General features: G+C 47.2%; 2 protein-coding genes across 3 annotated transcripts in view; both read left to right on the top strand.

Annotated features, from left to right (window-relative positions):
• The window catches only part of LOC306980398 (ephrin type-B receptor 4b-like), a 32,320-nt gene extending 30,232 nt beyond the window's left edge, over positions 1–2,088 (top strand). The window contains exons 17-20 of the mRNA XM_079579750.1: positions 247–346; positions 468–658; positions 1,659–1,817; positions 1,906–2,088. Of these exons, the coding sequence (XP_079435876.1) occupies positions 247–346; positions 468–658; positions 1,659–1,817; positions 1,906–2,017 (562 nt within the window). The 3' untranslated portion in view covers positions 2,018–2,088. The remainder of the gene's footprint in view (positions 1–246; positions 347–467; positions 659–1,658; positions 1,818–1,905) is intronic.
• A 7,255-nt stretch (positions 2,089–9,343) lies between these two features.
• The window catches only part of camta2 (calmodulin binding transcription activator 2), a 35,417-nt gene continuing 25,265 nt past the window's right edge, over positions 9,344–19,495 (top strand). For both annotated transcript variants that reach the window (XM_079579748.1, XM_079579749.1), the window contains exons 1-9: positions 9,344–9,383; positions 12,815–12,907; positions 14,268–14,371; positions 14,457–14,524; positions 14,595–14,730; positions 16,326–16,397; positions 16,535–16,682; positions 17,071–17,193; positions 17,441–17,576. In XM_079579748.1, coding sequence (XP_079435874.1) covers positions 12,871–12,907; positions 14,268–14,371; positions 14,457–14,524; positions 14,595–14,730; positions 16,326–16,397; positions 16,535–16,682; positions 17,071–17,193; positions 17,441–17,576 — 824 coding nt within the window. In that variant the 5' untranslated portion in view covers positions 9,344–9,383; positions 12,815–12,870. The remainder of the gene's footprint in view (positions 9,384–12,814; positions 12,908–14,267; positions 14,372–14,456; positions 14,525–14,594; positions 14,731–16,325; positions 16,398–16,534; positions 16,683–17,070; positions 17,194–17,440; positions 17,577–19,495) is intronic.

Raw genomic sequence — 19,495 nt, forward strand, 5'->3', positions numbered from 1 at the left:
TGGCCTCTTGTCCTGACCTGCTCTGTGATTGGCCTCTTGTCCTGACCTGCTCTGTGATTGGCCTCTTGTTCTGACATGCTCTGTGATTGGCCTCTTGTCCTGACTTGCTCTGTGATTGGCCTCTTGTCCTGACCTGCTCTGTGATTGGCCGCTTGCTCTGACCTGCTCTGTGATTGGCCTCTTGTTCTGACCTGCTCTGTGATTGGCCTCTTGTTCTGACCTGCTCTGTGATTGGCCGCCTGACAGGAAGTTCACGTCGGCCAGTGACGCCTGGAGCTACGGCATCGTCATGTGGGAGGTGATGTCATACGGAGAGCGGCCATACTGGGACATGAGCAACCAGGACGTGAGTCACAAACCAAAACATGTACAACATCTATATATATATACCTACTGTATATACCTCCGCCCCTGGAGTACTGCAGTATTTGTAGTAGTATTAAAGTACTTTTTGCCTGTATTCGTAGGTCATTAACGCCATAGAGCAGGACTACCGCCTGCCCCCGCCCCCTGACTGTCCCGCCGCGCTCCATTGGCTGATGCTGGACTGTTGGCAGAAGGAACGAGCCAATCGGCCGCGCTTCAGCGACGTGGTGTCGGCGCTCGATAGGCTGATCCGAAACCCCGCCTCCCTCAAGGTCACGGACGCCGCCGCCAGGTCTGAAACGTTCACTCTTTGGCTGTATCTGAATGTCCACACTAGTCCCTAACCCCTCATTCACTACACAGGCCGCACTATATAGTCACTATATAGTCACTATATAATCACTATATAGTCACTGATTCTGTCGGTGATTCGGACACAAGCCACGACTTTCTCCGCGCTGCGGCTGCAGATTTTTGTTTTTGTTTTTTTAAATCTGTATTTATTTATTGTTACAAACGTTTATTTTATGAAACAGAACGACTGTTTTGGCACTTTTACAGGCGTTACATCATCACACAAAAAAGGAAAAAAATAAATAAGTCTCTCCAGTGTCAGCTCAGAGACAAAGTCGGTCAGAGCCCGGTGTCCGAACACCAGCAGATTGAGCGACTACATCTGATAAAAGTTCAATAAACTCCAGGAATAAAGTATTTCTGTGATAAAAACCAACCAGACTCAGAGACAGTGGAATATTTATGGATAAATACGAGTCAGATACGCTTTTACTTCACATAGATTTTACGTGATTATCCGAGAGGAAGCTGTCGGTCATTTAACAGCTCCAGCTAAAGGTTAGCAGCTAACGTTAGCATGAAGCTGTCGGTCATTTAACAGCGCAAGCTAAAGGTTAGCGGCTAACGTTAGCATCTTTTCACCGTAACCGTTTATATTTAGGTCGTTTATTCTCCCACTCTCGCAATGCATTGTGGTCTATATTGACCCGTTCAGTGACCATCGATGCTCACTACTTTTCCAGATGCATTGTGGGAAATTTCCAGTGCACTACTTTTTTCTCTCTGGACATTCGGACACCCCTACAACATGTGACCCCTATATAGTCACTATGTAGGGAATAGTGTGGACATTCGGACACAGCCTTTATGTGTGTTAGGGGTCAGAGGTCAGAGGTCAGGGGTCAGAGGTCAGGGGTATTTACGAGCGTGAAGAGCGTGAAGGTTATCCTGCGTCTGGTCCGGGCTCTCACTGACTCGCTGTAACCGTGTGTTTCCAGCTCGTCGCAGCCGCTCCTGGACCAGCGGCCAATCGCGCGCCTCTCCTCCTGCTCCTCCGTCTCTGATTGGCTGAGAGCGATCAAGATGGAGCGATACGAGCAGAGCTTCCTCCAGAACGGCCTGACCAACCTCGAGGCGCTGTCGGCCGTCACCACCGAGTGAGTACCCCAGAGAGAGCATCCAGAGAGTACCCCAGAGAGAGTACCCCAGAGAGAGTACCCCATAATACCCCCCTCTGTGTTCCAGGGACCTCCTCAGGGCCGGAGTGACCCTGGCCGGGCACCAGAAGAAGATCCTCTCCTCCGTCCAGACGCTGCGCTGCTCCGACCAATCACAGACGCCCACGCTGCTCTACTGACCAACCAGAGACCGGCGTCCCCGCCCCTTTTCTGCGCCTGACCCCGCCTTCAAAAAACCAATCAGGGACGACTTCACCGACGCTCAGGTCCGGATGGCTCAGGTTCAAGGGCCGATAAAAAAACCAAAAACCAGGAAACGGAGCCACTTCCTGTTTCTCTTACCGTCGCTATGGAAACTGATCCAAAATGGCGGCCCCTTCCTCTCGTATAGGAATATTACGGCGTTCTTAAAGACTCGTTTGTGAATGTGGAAAAGCAGGACCTGAAGCTGGGCCTGACGAGGGTTTGTAGTGTTTTATTATTGTGTGTAAAGGAGAGAAAGAACCATCGACTGGACCGGGTTCTGCTGACGATCAGGACGTTTCGCTTCTTCTTATTCTGAAGGGTCTCGGGAGTTTACTTTGAAAATCCGCCACGTGTTCCCGACTACAATGATGGAAGGCGAGACACTGCAGGTGAACAGGGAAAAAATTTAAATTTACAGATGTCAATTTGAAACTTTTGCTGTCGATCAGTGGCATAAATGTGAGAAAAAAACATACATTGCAAGTTTTCTGTCATTTTATCTTTTCATATAAGAACAAGGTGTTTTATGCCTAAAAATGCCCCACATTTCCCATCTTTTCAGCGACGAAATCTTTTATTGATAAATGAGTCACCAAGACTTTTCCAGAGCGGATTTAGGATTTCTTGTTTAGTTTTAAAGCAGCACTAAGTAACTCTTCCCCCTAGAGGCCATAAGCGCAACTGCAGGTGTAGTAGCAAGTTACGATTTTCATTGATAAAATACAATGTAGTGGGCGGAGTCTCAGAGGAGCAGGAAGTGACATCAGACAAAAAAATATGGGGGATGAAAAAAAAAAAATCTTTTGGAAGAAATATAAAAATGTATTTTCTTTCACACCACAAATTATCTCGGAGTTAAAGCAGCGCTAAGTAACTCTTCCCCCTAGAGGCCATAAGCGCAACTGCAGGTGTCGTAGCAAGTTACGATTTTTAATTGTCTTGGAGAGTAAATACTACGCTGACAGTTTCACTCAAACTTGGCTGTAAATACTGTTTAAAGTGACGTTAGCCGCAGTTAGCTTTGCCCGTTAGCATGTTAGCTTCTTCTTCGTGATTCCATTAGTGTGTATTGGTGGCTCCGGACCGGTGGCAGTGAAGTTGCAAACATGGTTTTCTGTCCAGAGACACCAGGGGGCGATGAAAGACCCTCCAATCCTCCCATAAACACTTGTATCACCCCCACAGGGACTACGGGGAGGGTTTATTAAGGTAAACACGTTACTTAGTGCTGCTTTAAAATAAGCTGTTTTTTAGTGGAAAAAATTGTAAAACCTGAATTTTCGCCTTATTTTTTGACATTAAACTCAATAAACAGGGCTGCACTGCAAAAAGTGAACATCAAGCATCGGCTTAAATGACTTGAATTGAGGAAATGTTTCTTGTTTTGAGCGGTTTTCACTCATTTAGACACTTTTCCTGATGGGACCGAGTTTGCTTTGCTTGTTTGAGGACATTTCAGACCAGTTCTAGGGTAAATCTCGCTTGAAATAAGAAAGTAAAACTGCCAATGAGATAAGACCAATTTTCTTTCCCCATTGGCAAAGAAACTGACCTGAAATAAGGACGAAATGTATCGAAACGAGTCAGAAACATCTCAGAACAAGTGAAATAATCCAGGACAAACGCAAAACAACTTCTTAACCAGTCAAAACAACTAACATGTGGATTATTGTGCTCAAACTGAGATGTTTATACTGATCTAGTTCATTACGTTTTGCAGTGTAGGGATTAAATAATAAAAAATCCCTCTGAAAAAACCTTCCAAATCTTGTTCAGTCCGAGGCTGGAAAATGTGACGTCTTTAGGTCCGACTGACGTGGACATAGTGTCGCCACAATGACAGAAACATGTGTTTGGAGAAAAAGGCCCTTGAAATTGTGTTCTCCCATATAAGTCTATGGGGGAACATTGAATCAGCGCAATATTTAAACATGTTACTGTGAAGATTAGGCATATTTTCTGTTTCCGGGTGAAAGTTTATATGTTCAGAGACAGATTTGTCCCAAAACCTGAAAAAACTGAAAGAATGTAGTTCTGCCTGTAGTGTCTCCCCTTCTCGATATTCAGTGTCGATATTTTTGCAAATCTTCAAAGAAATGTGAGGAAACTGTCACGGAAAGTCCAGCTGGTCTTTTGACCTGCTGTGTCTGACCTGTTATTGTATCACTAGAACATAAAGACATGATTGATTTAAACATTAGGTCCATATAAAGCCTTTACACCAGTGGTTCTCAACCTTTTAGAGCCGTGACCCCCAATATAACAGTTAATTAGGATCGTGACCCCCACCCGGGTCAGACCATGGGAAAAACAGGGACATTAAACCCCTTAACTCCCGCCTGAACCGAGCACATTTTCTCCAGTTTGGCTTTACCCCAATCCAAAAGCTTCTGGGAAAAAGCTGTGAAAATAGCAACAAAACTGAGACGAAAACAATGATGGAAATGTGACAAAAAAGTGACGAAAAATGGATGAAAAAATGGCAAAAATGTCATAAGAAATTGACAATTTTTTTTACTAAAATATGACAAAAATTTGACAAAAAATGACAAATATTTGAAAAAAATTACAGAAAAAATGGAAAAAAATGTGACAAAAAATTTATGAAAAAATGACAATAATTTGACAAAAAAGTGACAAAAAATGCTGTAAAAGTTGCATAAATGAGTTGAATACCCAACAAAAAAAAGATGGAAAAAAAATGTGATGACGTGAGGAAAAAGATCCTCTGGGTTCAGGCGGGAGTTAAGAGGTTAAACCTATATAACTCTTAAAAAACAAAGAAAAAACAATGGCTAAAACAAAAATGAATTAAATTTAGAACAAATAATGGCCCCCTGGTAAAACAGCATGTATGCACCATAATAATAATGTTAAAATATATATTTTATCTATACGCTCTGGCGACCCCCCAAATGTGTCTCACGACCCCCTAGAGGGTCCCGACCCCCAGGTTGAGAACCACTGATTTAGACAACAGGGCAACTTCATTTAAAGCTTTTTTATTCTATTTATTCATCTAAATCTGTCATGTGGAAGAACACGGGAGATGAAATCATGTTATTACACAGGAGGGAGAGAGAGAGGGGGGGGCGAGGAAGGATATTATTCGCCTTAACCGCGTTTCTTCACCGCGTGGTTCGTTAGCATCAGGCTAACGGTTAGCGAGGACAGTTAGCGAGCTAGCAAAGCAGCGCTACGACTTGTCCTGAGCCGTTTCCTCACATACGAGCTTCATATCATTAGATTCCTCATGTCTGTAATGGCTCCACACTGTTGTTGTTGTTTTGACTGTTACGCCGGGGGGGGGGGGGTGCACCTGTCCCCCCCCCCGGCTGTCAAGTGTCCCAGGAAACCACCATAATCTCCCCCTGTTCTCGCCGCCCTCCTGTATTAGTTTCATTCCGTAAATTTCCTGTAATGTTACAAAATCCATCCATTTTCTTCCACTCGTCCGTGTCCGGGTGGTGGGGGCCTGGGTGTAGCGCCCCCTGCAGGTGTGGTGGGTCCACAGGAGGACGGCCCGTGGGAGACCCTACAGGGGCACAGAGCTCCAGGATCCTCCAGCTCAAACCCTCCCCCAGGCTAAGGCGGCTCCAGGAGGTCATTACAAAATATAAAAACACTCCTTCGAACTGGCCTCGTGAGCGCCGCCGCTGGTGGGAGGTCTCGCTGCGGGCGCCGGAAAATGTCCGCCGCCCGTGTGAACATGACGAGGTTCAAACAGAAAAGGTCCCGTGTGAGTCTGATCTGGGGTGAATCAGGCCTATTTATTTGTTTCTGGATCTCACTGTAAAAACCAAAGACTGGGACCCGTGAGCTGCCAGCAGGGGGCGCATGGACACGCGAGAACAGCAGCTAAAGCCAAAGCTACAGCCTCGACTTTCACCGGGAACTGCCTTCACTCACCGCAGGGTCACCACAGGGTCACCACGGGGTCACCACAGCGTTAAAGCCACACTACGGAGGATTACCACAGGGCTGAAGGAGGAAAAGTGGAATCTGTGCCTTTATGAATCTTTGTTACTGATAAAACCTGACTTAAGGGGACATTAAGGTTCCGTCACCGCAGCCTTTAGTTTAAATGGAGAATCATGTTGTGGTAACTACGGTAACGGGACTGGGTTTCTGGTTCATGTCTCTGTAACGGACAAATCTACAGGAAACAAAAACTGTCCTGAAGTCCAGAGTCTCCTCTCTAAGGTCACATGACTTTTTTGTTCTGTTTCTTCCAAATATTGTTAAAAAAAAATGTTTTCCTTTTTTTTTTATGTTTACATTGTTTTTTGTTTTTCTTTCACCTTTCTCCCCCCAAAAAATGTTTCTATTTTTTTTTTATTTTTTTTTTACATTTTCTCATTGTTTTTCCATTTTTTTTTCTTATTTAAATTTCTTATTTAAACTTTATTTTTTCCTTTATTTTCTGGTTTCTGGTTCATATCTCTGTAACAGCTGGATCTTTCCACATGAAACAAAAACGGTCCTAAAGTCCAGAGTCTTCTCTCTCAGCACAGATGAACTATGGACTTTTTGGTTCTATTTCTTCCAAATATTGTCAACTTTTTTTTTCTTTTTTTTTTGTTTACATTTTTTTTAGTTTTCCTTTCACCTTTCTCCCCCCAAAAATGTTTCTATTTTTTTTTTAAACTTTTTTACATTTTCTCTTTTTTTTTTTTATTTAAATATTTTTCCTTTTTTTTTTCCTTTAATTTTTTCCTTTATTTCCTGGTTTCTGGTTCATGTCTCTGCAACAGCTGGATCTTATGAAACAAAAACTGTCCCGAGGCCGTGGGAACCCAGGGCGCTGAGGGCGCTGCAGCACCCCCTGGTGGATAGTCTGTGAACTGCAGGCAATATTAACCCCTTAACCCCCACCTGAACCGAGCACATTTTCTCCAGCTTTACCCCAAATCCAAAAGCTTCTGGAAAAAAGGTGAAAATAGCGACAAAACTGAGACGAAAACAAGGATGAAAATGTGACAAAAGTGAGAAAACACTGACGAAAAAGTGACAAAAAATGGACAAAAAGGTGAGAAAAATTGGATGAAAAATTGCGGGGAAAAAAGGACGAAAAAGTGATAAGAATTTGACCCAAAAAAAAGCTAATTATTTGACAAAAAATTGACAAAAAAGTCACGAAAATTTGACAAAATGAGTCGACTGCCCGACAAAAAAAGTGATGACAAAAAATCTGCCGTGAGGAAAAAGATCCATTTAGTTTTGCAGGTCTTTCACATGAGGCGTCACACTGGCCTACAGGATTTGGGTAAAGCTGAACTGGAGAAAACGCTCTCGGTTCAGGCGGGAGTTAAGAGGTTAATGAATAGGATTTATGCACAGAAAAAGTATTTTGGGGGTAAATTTTGTCCCTCAGCGCCCCCTAACTAAAACATCCTCCCACGGCTCTGGACTTCATCTCAGCGTAGATGAACCAAGGTCACATGACTTTTTGTTCTATTTCTTCCAAATATTGTCAACATTTTTTTTTTCATTTTTTTTTTTCAAAATGTTTACTTTTTTTGTTTTTCTCTCACCCTTCTCCCCCCAAAAAAAAGTTTATATTTTTTTTTTTTTTTTTTTTTTTTTAAACATTTTCTCATTTTTTTTATTTCCATTTTTGTACATTTATTTTTTTTCTTTATTTTTTTCCTTTATTTTCTGGTTTCTGGCTCATGTCTCAGCTCAACAGCTGGATCTTATGAAACAAAAACGGTCCTAAAGTCCAGCTTCTTCTCTCTGAGGTCACATGACTCAAAAAGTATTTTCATCCGACGACGTGTGGGTTTGAATCCAGTCACTTCCAAAGAACGATCGGGGAAACATTTGGACGTTTCTTTCTTAAACGTTTGGACTTGAGAGAATCCGCTCTGTTGCACATAAATATTAGAAAGTAAATCTCATAACAAAGCCTCGGTGGTGCGTTCGAGTGTCATGAGCCTCGGTGTAACAAAGCCTCGGTGGTGCGTTCGAGTGTAATAAAGCCTCGGTATAACAAAGCCTCGGTGGTGCGTTCGAGTGTCATGTGTGAAACGTAAATGTCTGTTTTTGTTTGTGAAAAATACGTCTTATTTAGCACTTTTTTGTACGGTTTTGTATCGACTGTTTATGCATCATTTCAAAGACTTTTATAAAGAAATCTCCATGGAAACGCCTCGTGTTTGTCTCCTACAAATCCCACAATGCACTTTGTTTCCCTTTAGCGTCACGAGCAGATGTAGTTTCTGTCCGAGTCTGAAGCCGGTTTATTTTGCCGAAGTCGGTGAAGCCACTTTCACAGACGAGGATTATTATATATGTGTAAAAGTACCACATGTATCGAGGGCGCCCCTGCCCAAAGCCAGGGGGCGCTGTCAGCCCTTTGGTCTCCCTCAAGCTTATCAGTGTTATTGCTGCTGCCTCTTTATTTAAAGGTGCATTATGCAACTTTATATGCAAAAACATAAAAGTAGATTTTTGAGAGTGTTTGACAAAACGTTCATGAAGTAAGTATGTACTTTTCACTTCTTCACTCACACAATGTTAAAAAACTTTTTTTTTTTTTAAATAGCCAAAAGTTGTGTTCGATAAAGTTTGAAAATCACATTTTTGTCACATTTCTTGTTGCTTTTACGGCACATTTTTGTCCCGTGTTCATCCTCGTTTTCGTTTTTCTGTTTTGCCGCTTTTCTTTTGAGCTTTTAGATTTGGGCAAAGCTCGGTTAAGGCGTAAAATTAGAGGTTAAGGAGAAAATCGAGAGGCCAAACCAGTGGCCCTTCTGTTCAGGTCTGTTTTGTTCAGGTCTGTATTGCCAAACGAAAACAACGTTCCTGTTTCCGCGCGTAAAACATAAACTATATAATTTCGTAAATCTCCACATACCTACCTCATGGTCCTGGGCTCTCAGTCGCCCATGGACTTTAATCTCTGTACAATTATAGTGTTGTTTGTTTTTTTGTATCATAGACATCAGCACATCAGAGGTTTCCCAATAACGTCATCATTATTCAGGGAATCTAATATTCAGTGTGCTTCATTTTATAGCTGAGGCCGCTCGGGCCTAAAGTCATTAAGATAAATGCAGAGCTTTGGCTCCCTCTGCTGGACGCTCCCAGAACTGCAGCCTTCAACAGGAAACCGACACATGTAAAGTTTGTTGAATAAATAAATAAATAAATAATTTGTACTTCTGGACCTTTTTGAACAGTTTCTAAACAATATTAGAGTTTTTTTTTTAAATATTTATTTATTTTTCTGTAAAGAAAAAATGACGCTCGGTGACGTCAGAGGAGACAAGATGGCGGCCGTGCAGAAGGCGGAAGGTAACGGGCTTTAACTGGGGCTTTAACTGCGCCATTCCTCCTCTTTTCTCTGTTTTCCTCTGGTTTATTTGGTCTTTTTCTGTCCCCCGTGGACGTGTCCGTGTCCCCCGGGCCGTGTCCCCGTCTGTCCCCGCTCTGAGGAGCCCCCTGTCCGGGTTGAAGCCGCTGTCACTCCCGTTAGCAGCGGCGCCGCGATAATCCAAACAAACGCGTCTTTCCCCGTGATTTAAAAGAACGTTCTCGTGTTTCCCGCCTGTGGACGCGGGGGTTTGACCCTGGGGGGTCTGGGTGTGTCTCACGGGCCGCTGTCCTGCTTTACTTTGTCTTTTATCCGCGCGGAGACACAGCGGCCGCGGCTCCGAGGCGCCGCCGGGGCAGGTGCACCGTGAGGCGGGCACAGGCGCCACGAGAGGCCGCTGTCCGGACCTGGCCCCAGGGTTCACACTGTTATTCACATGATTTATTTACCATGTTTATGACATTATTGACCTTCTCCGCACAGTCACGGTTATTGTTGAACATGTGAGAGAAACTGTCACTGAAGGCGCTGACCGGATGTTTCTGTCACGTTAGTTTGGACCTTTAACCTCTTAACCCCCGCCTGCACCGAGCACATTTACCCCAGTTCAGCTTTACCCAAATCTACAGTGTCACCGCCTCCAGGCCAGTGTGAAGCCTGACTCGAAAGCTAAGATTGATCTGAGGTTTTTCCTCATGTTTTTGACATTTTTTCATTGTTTTTTTTTTTGTCATTTCGGTTTGACTTTTTTTTGGTCCTTTTCCCCCCCTATTTTTTATTTCTTTTATTATGTTTTTTTTTCTATTTGTTTGTCATTTTTTTGGTCCTGTTTTTGTCTTTTTTTTTTAAATTTTCTGTCTTTTTTTTTGTGCGTTTTTGTCACTGCTATTTTGACATTATTTTTCTTGAAGCTTTTAGATTTGGGTAAAGCCAAACTGGAGAAAATGTGCTCGGTTCAGGCGGGAGTTAAGGGGTTAACGATTTTTTTTCCATCATTTTTTTTCCATCATTTTTTTGTTGGGTATTCAACTCATTTTTGTAACTTTTTTGTCATTTTTTCATCTATTTTTTTCATTACATTTTTGTCATTTTTTTGTCATTTTTTCCCCCATTTTTCATCATTTTTCTTGTGACATTTTTGCCACTTTTTCATCCATTTTTCGTCACTTTTTCATCAATGTTTTCTCACTTTTTTCTCACATTTCCATCATTGTTTTCGTCTCAGTTTTGTTGCTATTTTCTCACCTTTTTTCCAGAAGCTTTTGGATTGGGGTAAAGCCAAACTGGAGAAAATGTGCTCGGTTCAGGCGGGAGTTAAGGGGTTATTATCATTTTAGTCGTCAAAGGTTAATGAATACATGAGCCGATGTAATAAACTTCCTGCACACAGCAGCTTATCCCTGTAGAGCGTAATAACAGCCAATAATGTAATAACTGTTTAGTGGACGGTCATGTATGTAGATCATTGATCCCAAAGGAAATAATAAATGATTATGACGTGATTGTTCTGATAAGATGACCTTATTCACAAATGTAATAAACACGGTCAATAATGTAAAGCAGTGGTTCTCAACCTTTTGGAGCCACGACCCCCATTTTAACAGTAAAAGGGGTTTGTGACCCCGGCTCGGGTCACACCGTGAGAAATAGAAATAGTAGATTATATAATTCTTAACCTCCTAACTCCCGCCTGAACCCAGAGGAACTTTTTGTCATTTTTTTGTCAATATCTTCGTAAATTTTTGTCAATTTTATTTAATTTTTTTGTCAAATTTTATCACATTTTTGTCATTTTTTCTCATTTTTTGTCACATTTCCATCATTGTTTTTCGTCTCAGTTTTGTTGCTATTTTCTCACCTTTTTTCCAGAAGCTTTTGGATTGGGGTAAATGTGCTCGGTTCAGGTGGGAGTTAAGGGGTTAAAAAAAAAATGAAATTCATCAAACCACAAACAAATAATGTCACTCTGGTAAAGTAGCAAACACATGCTACAACAGAATATCAGATTATACGCTCATGAAAATATGGCTATTTTATCTAAATGATCTGGCGACCCCCCACATTTGTCTCGCGACCCCCCAGGTTGAGAACCACTGATGTAATAACACATAATGCTAGGTATATTTTATAATAATAATAATAAGGTCGTGTTTATAGAACCGTCCGACAGTTACAAGCTCTTCTTCTCCTGATGTAGCTCAACATGTAGTTTTGTATATTTGGTGATGGTCCAGATGCTTCTAATCTTTATCTAAATGCGATGATAATCCCGCACTTTTGCTACTGCATGACGAGTTGGTCGCAGGTGTAAAACAGCATTAAGGCCCCTGGAATCATTGTACAAAAGTTCTCTTAAAGTTCATGACAAAAAATCTCAGTTATATCATCACTGTCATATTCTCAAAAAACAGAGTATATTAAGTTTTGAAAACATGATCATATATTCAAATCTCTGTCTGTTGTTTAAGATAATTAATGGTACAGCAGCTCCTCCATTAAAAAAGTTTATTTCACTGAGCTCAGAAATTTCATCTGGAGCCACTCGGTCGACTGTTGGGGGCGAGTGTAGGACCCCCCAGTGTAAATCAGGACCCCCCAGTGTAAATCAGGACCCCCCAGTGTAAATCCGCACTCCGCTTTCTCACACCAGGCTAAAAAATGGCTTATTTTAAAACAAACTTGTTCCCATAATGTCCTGTAATTGGTGTGTGTGCAAGAGCGTGCAATTTAATGCTTTGAATGAATGAAGTGTGTGTTGATTTTAATGCTGTTTTTGGGGAAATGTATTATTCTGTATTAGTATTTTTATGACTTTGTTGACATCAGTCTGCCCCGGGACGACAGGTGGAGATTAGCACAAGTGCTATAACCTGGTACAGCATCTCTCCCTTTGAGGTTAATGTATATTGTACACTGTCCCTGCTCAAATAAATAAATAAACTAAACTAAACTAAACTAGTTGGTGAAGTATTTCAATAATCAATTAGTCGTTGATTAATCGTTTAGTCTTTTCAGCCCTAGTTTCACCATAAACCTTTGTTACTAGTAAATGTGTAAGTTCTTAGAATAATTAGACTTATTGCTTTGTGTCTGTATTATAATATCTAACAAAATGTGAGAAATCTAAAAACAACATTATGAAAGTATGAATCGTTTGACTTACCAACTTGACTTTGAATTTAAATAGATTTTTCTGCCCAGCCTTAGTCAGCGTTTTGAATCCTGCACATGCAAACTGTTGTCCTTGGGCAAGACACTTCCCCCTCCTCTGTGTGAATGAGTGTGAATGTGTGACTGGGTCCTGATGTAAAGTGGGTAGAAAGCACTTTACAGATGTGCCCATGTGTTTGATCTGCAGAGGCTTCAGCGCTGTGGAACGATGCAGTAATGATATAACGTGTGTTTTCTCCAGTGGAGCGCGGCGAGCGGCTGAACCTTGTGTGAGACTCGGACGGACACGTCGTCACCATGAGCCACAACAAGGACCTGGTTTCCACGGAGACGGGTACGAACGCCGCTCAGAGTCTGCCGCTCCAGCCTGTGATGATGAACGTCATCACTGAAGCCGCTGATGCCTGTGAAGCAGCAGGACCAGCGCTCACACTCACACAGGGCTGGGCTCCGGAAACAGTACTTTAGGTTCTACCCATATCGGGAAAATCAAAGTATCCAAAGCAGATTCCCCCCAAAACAATCTTTTATCTTTTCTAATGCTGTTGTTTCAGGGACAAGATTTTTCTTTTTTTTTGCCCAATATTTGACCCATTTTTCTCAATTTTTTGACAGTTTTTTTCTTCTTTTTTTGGCCCAGTTATTTTTTATTTCTAATATTTTCCCTATTTCCCCCCATTAACCCCTTAACTCCCACCTGAACCGAGCACATTTTCTCCAGTTTGGCTTTACCCCAGTCCAAAAGCTTCTGGAAAAAAGGTGAGAAAATAGCAACAAAACTGAGACGAAAACAATGATGAAGTGACAAAAAAGTGAGGAAACTTAGACAAAAAACGGACAAAAAATGGACAAAAAAAGTATGAAAAAATTATGAAAAAATTATGAAAAAGTGGCAAAAATGTCACAAAAATTTATAAAAAAATTGACGAAAAAAATAACAGAAAGTGACAAAAAAATAAAAAAGTGGCAAAAAAATTTACAAAAAATGATGAAGAAATTGAAAAAAATGTGATAAAAAATGGACAAAAAAATGGCAGAAAGTGTGAAAAAATTACGAAAAACGTACAAAAAAAATGACAAAAAATGATCAAAAATGGACAAAAAATTATGAAAAAATTATGAAAAAGTGGCAAAAAAATAAAAAAGTGGCAAAAAAATTTACAATAAATGCTGAAAAATTTGACAAAAATGTGACAAAATAATTGACAAAATAATGACAGAAAGTGTGAAAAAATTACGAAAAATCTACAAAAAAAATGCTGAAAAAATAACAAAGAAATGATGAAAAATGATGAAAATTATGAAAAAGTGGCAAAAATGTGACAAAAAATGAGTTGAAAACCCCCCAAAAACGATGGGAAAAAAATCTGATGACGTGAGGAAAAAGATCCATTCAGATGACTTTTGTAGATCTTAGCTTTCAAATGAGGCGTTACACTGGCCTACAGGATTTGGGTAAAGCTGAACTGGAGAAAATGCTCTCGGTTCAGGCGGGAGTTAAGAGGTTAATCAAAAATGTTTTACGCATTTTATCCTTTCTTGTGCCACAATTTCTCCCAGTTTTCCCCAATTTTTCTCACATTTCTCGACATTGGAGCTGAACCTGACATTGTCCATCTGCAGATCTTCCACACATGATCCTGTGTTGTGGTTTCTGTGTGACAAAGCTCTGACTGACCCTCCGTGTGTTTCAGAGAGCAAGACTCTGAGGAAGGTGTTCGTGCCAAACAAACTGCTGGAGTGTCTGCCTCGATCTGCAGCCATACCGAGCGAGCGCCTGCGATGGAACACCAACGAGGTTCTGCCGCTCTCCATCACGTTCCTGTCACGTTCTCCTCCCTTTCCCTCATGTTCCCCTCATGTTTCCCCTCATGTTTCCACAGGAGATCGCCTCCTTCCTGATCTCGTTCGACCGACACGACGAGTGGCTCTGCTGCTCGCTCAAAACCAGGTCAGGACCTCCTCGGAACCTTCTCCTCCAGGACCTTTTCAGAGACCATTGTGTTTCCTCTGCTCCTCAGGCCAAAGAACGGCAGCATCATCCTCTACAACCGCAAGAAGGTCAAGTATCGCAAAGACGGCTACTGCTGGAAGAAACGCAAAGACGGGAAGACCACCAGAGAGGACCACATGAAGCTCAAGGTCCAGGGCATGGAGGTGAGAGACTGTGAAGGGGCGGGGCATGGAGGGAGGAGACTCTGAAGGGGCGGGGCATGGAGGGAGGAGACTCTGAAGGGGCGGGGCATGGAGGGAGGAGACTCTGAAGGTCCAGGGCATGGAGGGAGGAGACTGTGAAGGGGCGGGGCATGGAGGGAGGAGACTCTGAAGGGGCGGGGCATGGAGGGAGGAGACTCTGAAGGGGCGGGACATGGAGGGAGGAGACTCTGAAGGGGCGGGGTATGGAGGGAGGAGACTCTGAAGGGGCGGGGCATGGAGGGAGAAGACTCTGAAGGGGCGGGACATGGAGGGAGGAGACTCTGAAGGGGCGGGGCATGGAGGGAGGAGACTCTGAAGGGGCGGGGCATGGAGGGAGGAGACTCTGAAGGGGCGGGACATGGAGGGAGGAGACTCTGAAGGGGCGGAGCATGGAGGGAGGAGACTCTGAAGGAGCGGGGCATGGAGGGAGGAGACTCTGAAGGTCCAGGGCATGGAGGGAGGAGACTCTGAAGGGGCGGGGCATGGAGGGAGGAGACTGTGAAGGTCCAGGGCATGGAGGTGAGAGACTCTGAAGGGGCGGGACATGGAGGGAGGAGACTCTGAAGGGGCGGGACATGGAGGGAGGAGACTCTGAAGGGGCGGAACATGGAGGGAGGAGACTCTGAAGGGGCGGGACATGGAGGGAGGAGACTCTGAAGGGGCGGGACATGGAGGGAGGAGACTCTGAAGGGGCGGGGCATGGAGGGAGGAGACTCTGAAGGTCCAGGACATGGAGGGAGGAGACTCTGAAGGCCCAGGACATGGAGGGAGGAGACTCTGAAGGGGCGGGGCATGGAGGGAGGAGACTGTGAAGGTCCAGGGCATGGAGGTGAGAGACTCTGAAGGGGCGGGACATGGAGGGAGGAGACTCTGAAGGGGCGGGACATGGAGGGAGGAGACTCTGAAGGGGCGGAACATGGAGGGAGGAGACTCTGAAGGGGCGGGACATGGAGGGAGGAGACTCTGAAGGGGCGGGACATGGAGGGAGGAGACTCTGAAGGGGCGGGGCATGGAGGGAGGAGACTCTGAAGGTCCAGGACATGGAGGGAGGAGACTCTGAAGGCCCAGGACATGGAGGGAGGAGACTCTGAAGGGGCGGGGCATGGAGGGAGGAGACTGTGAAGGGGCGGGGCATGGAGGGAGGAGACTCTGAAGGGGTGGGGCATGGAGGGAGGAGACTCTGAAGGGGCGGGACATGGAGGGAGGAGACTGTGAAGGGGCGGGACATGGAGGGAGGAGACTCTGAAGGGCCAGGGCATGGAGGGAGGAGACTCTGAAGGGGCGGGACATGGAGGGAGGAGACTCTGAAGGGGCGGGACATGGAGGGAGGAGACTCTGAAGGTCCAGGGCATGGAGGGAGGAGACTCTGAAGGTCCAGGGCATGGAGGGAGGAGACTCTGAAGGGCCAGGACGTGGAGGGAGGAGACTCTGAAGGGCCAGGACGTGGAGGGAGGAGACTCTGAAGGTCCAGGATGATCAGGAGAAACGGACTCAGAGTCAGTCTGTTGTGTTCGTGGTTTGAGTGATTTTCTAACGTCATTCTGTTTACTCCTCAGTGTCTCTACGGCTGCTACGTTCATTCCTCCATCGTCCCCACATTCCACAGACGCTGCTACTGGCTCCTACAGGTACTTCATCACTACTACGAAAACTACTACGAAAACTACTACGAAAACTACTACGAAAACTACTACGAAAACTACTGCTACTACTAGAGCTAAAAATGTTCCTCCTGTTCCTCCTGTTCCTCCTGTTCCCCCTGCAGAACCCCGACATCGTTCTGGTGCATTACCTGAACGTGCCGTCGCCGGAGGATTCTGGGAAATGTAGTCCCCTGGTCTGCGCTGTGACCGACCGGCACAGCAACACCCGCTGGAGCCGCGACGAGCTGCTCAGCCAACTCAAGCCCATGTGTGAGTCTCCTATTCATTACAGGAGGAAACTGTTATTACAATAGTTATAACTGTGTGTGAGTCTCTTATACAGGAGGAAACTGTTATTACAATAGTTATAACTGTGTGTGAGTCTCTTATACAACAGGAGGAAACTGTTATTACAATAGTTAATAACTGTGTGTGAGTCTCTTATTCACTACAGGAGGAAACTGTTATTACAATAGTTATAACCGTGTGTGAGTCACTTATACAACAGGAGGAAACTGTTATTACAATAGTTATAACTGTGTGTGTCTCTTATACAACAGGAGGAAACTGTTATTACAATAGTTATAACTGTGTGTGTCTCTTATACAACAGGAGGAAACTGTTATTACAATAGTTATAACCGTGTGTCGTGTTCCAGTCCACAGTATGAAATGCACCGTCGGCTCCGGGGACTTCACCATCGAAGACCTGGTCCAGCACATCCTGGACCGACAGAGAACCAAACCTCAGCCACGCACCCACGCCTGCCTCTGTAACCACGGTAACACACGCCCGCCTCTGTAACCACGGTAACACACGCCCGCCTCTGTGACCGCGGTAACACACGCCTGAAGGTCGCTTCTTTACACACAGATACAAACTGAAGCATGAAAGTAAGATTTTAACTCCAAGAATAATATGTTTTCGTCGGCGTTTTGACACGTCCGAGCTAAAGTTCCCATTAAAAGTTTCTGTGAAATGCTCCGCCCCTTTGCGCCTCCAGATCTCACTGATCTGCTCTGCCTCAGGGTCGTCGGGCGCCAACATTCCCCACCGCTGCAACAGCACCAAGCACCGCATCATCTCCCCCAAGGTCGACAAGACCCACAAGCCGGCTCCGGTCAAAGCCCCCAGCCCTGTGCCCTCGCCCCGCCCCCCTCAGAGGTGAGTCAGCCCCGCCCCCAGCCCTGTGCCCTCGCCCCGCCCTCCACAGAGGTGAGTCAGCCCCGCCCCCAGCCCTGTGCCCTCGCCCCGCCCCCCTCAGAGGTGAGTCAGCCCCGCCCCCACAGCCCTGTGCCCTCGCCCCGCCCCCCTCAGAGGTGAGTCAGCCCCGCCCCCAGCCCTGTGCCCTCGCCCCGCCCTCCACAGAGGTGAGTCAGCCCCGCCCCCACAGCCCTGTGCCCTCGCCCCGCCCTCCTCAGAGGTGAGTCAGCCCCGCCCCCAGCCCTGTGCCCCGCCCCCCTCAGAGGTGAGTCAGCCCCGCCCACAGCCCTGTGCCCTCGCCCCGCCCTCCTCAGAGGTGAGTCAGCTCCTCCCACAGCCCTGTGCCCTCGCCCCGCCCCCCTCAGAGGTGAGTCAGCCCCGCCCACAGCCCTGTGCCCTCGCCCCGCCCTCCTCAGAGGTGAGTCAGCCCCGCCCACAGCCCTGTGCCCTCGCCCCGCCCTCCTCAGAGGTGAGTTAGCCCCGCCCCCACAGCCCTGTGCCCTCGCCCCGCCCTCCTCAGAGGTGAGTCAGCCCCGCCCCCAGCCCTGTGCCCTCGCCCCGCCCTCCTCAGAGGTGAGTCAGCCCCGCCCCCAGCCCTGTGCCCTCGCCCCGCCCTCCTCAGAGGTGAGTCAGCCCCGCCCACAGCCCTGTGCCCTCGCCCCGCCCTCCTCAGAGGTGAGTCAGCCCCGCCCCCAGCCCTGTGCCCTCGCCCCGCCCTCCTCAGAGGTGAGTCAGCCCCGCCCCCCTCAGAGGTGAATCAGCCCCGCCCTCCTCAGAGGTGAGTCAGCCCCGCCCCCCTCAGAGGTGAATCAGCCCCGCCCTCCTCAGAGGTGAGTCAGCCCCGCCCCCACAGCCCTGTGCCCTCGCCCCGCCCTCCTCAGAGGTGAGTCAGCCCCGCCCCCCTCAGAGGTGAATCAGCCCCGCCCTCCTCAGAGGTGAGTCAGCCCCGCCCCCACAGCCCTGTGCCCTCGCCCCGCCCCCCTCAGAGGTGAGTCAGCCCCGCCCCCCTCAGAGGTGAATCAGCCCCGCCCTCCTCAGAGGTGAGTCAGCCCCGCCCCCCCCAGCCCTGTGCCCTCGCCCCGCCCTCCTCAGAGGTGAGTCAGCCCCGCCCACAGCCCTGTGCCCTCGCCCCGCCCTCCTCAGAGGTGAGTCAGCCCCGCCCCCCTCAGAGGTGAATCAGCCCCGCCCTCCTCAGAGGTGAGTCAGCCCCGCCCCCCCAGCCCTGTGCCCTCGCCCCGCCCTCCTCAGAGGTGAGTCAGCCCCGCCCCCCTCAGAGGTGAATCAGCCCCGCCCTCCTCAGAGGTGAGTCAGCCCCGCCCCCCCAGCCCTGTGCCCTCGCCCCGCCCTCCTCAGAGGTGAGTCAGCCCCGCCCACAGCCCTGTGCCCTCGCCCCGCCCCCCTCAGAGGTGAGTCAGCCCCGCCCACCGCCCTGTGCCCTCGCCCCGCCCCCCTCAGAGGTGAGTCAGCCCCGCCCACCGCCCTGTGCCCTCGCCCCGCCCCCCTCAGAGGTGAGTCAGCCCCGCCCCCCTCAGAGGTGAGTCAGCCCCGCCCCCCTCAGAGGTGAATCAGCCCCGCCCTCCTCAGAGGTGAGTCAGCCCCGCCCCCCTCAGAGGTGAGTCAGCCCCGCCCCCCTCAGAGGTGAATCAGCCCCGCCCTCCTCAGAGGTGAGTCAGCCCCGCCCCCCGCCCTGTGCCCTCGCCCCGCCCCCACAGCCCTGTGCCCTCGCCCCGCCCTCCACAGAGGTGAGTCAGCCCCTCCCACAGCCCTGTGCCCTCGCCCCGCCCCCCTCAGAGGTGAGTCAGCTCCTCCCACAGCCCTGTGCCCTCGCCCCGCCCCCCTCAGAGGTGAGTCAGCTCCTCCCACAGCCGTGTGCCCTCGCC

Source organism: Gobius niger (genome assembly GCF_951799975.1).
Source record: "Gobius niger genome assembly, chromosome: 21".
Lineage (NCBI taxonomy): Eukaryota > Metazoa > Chordata > Actinopteri > Gobiiformes > Gobiidae > Gobius > Gobius niger.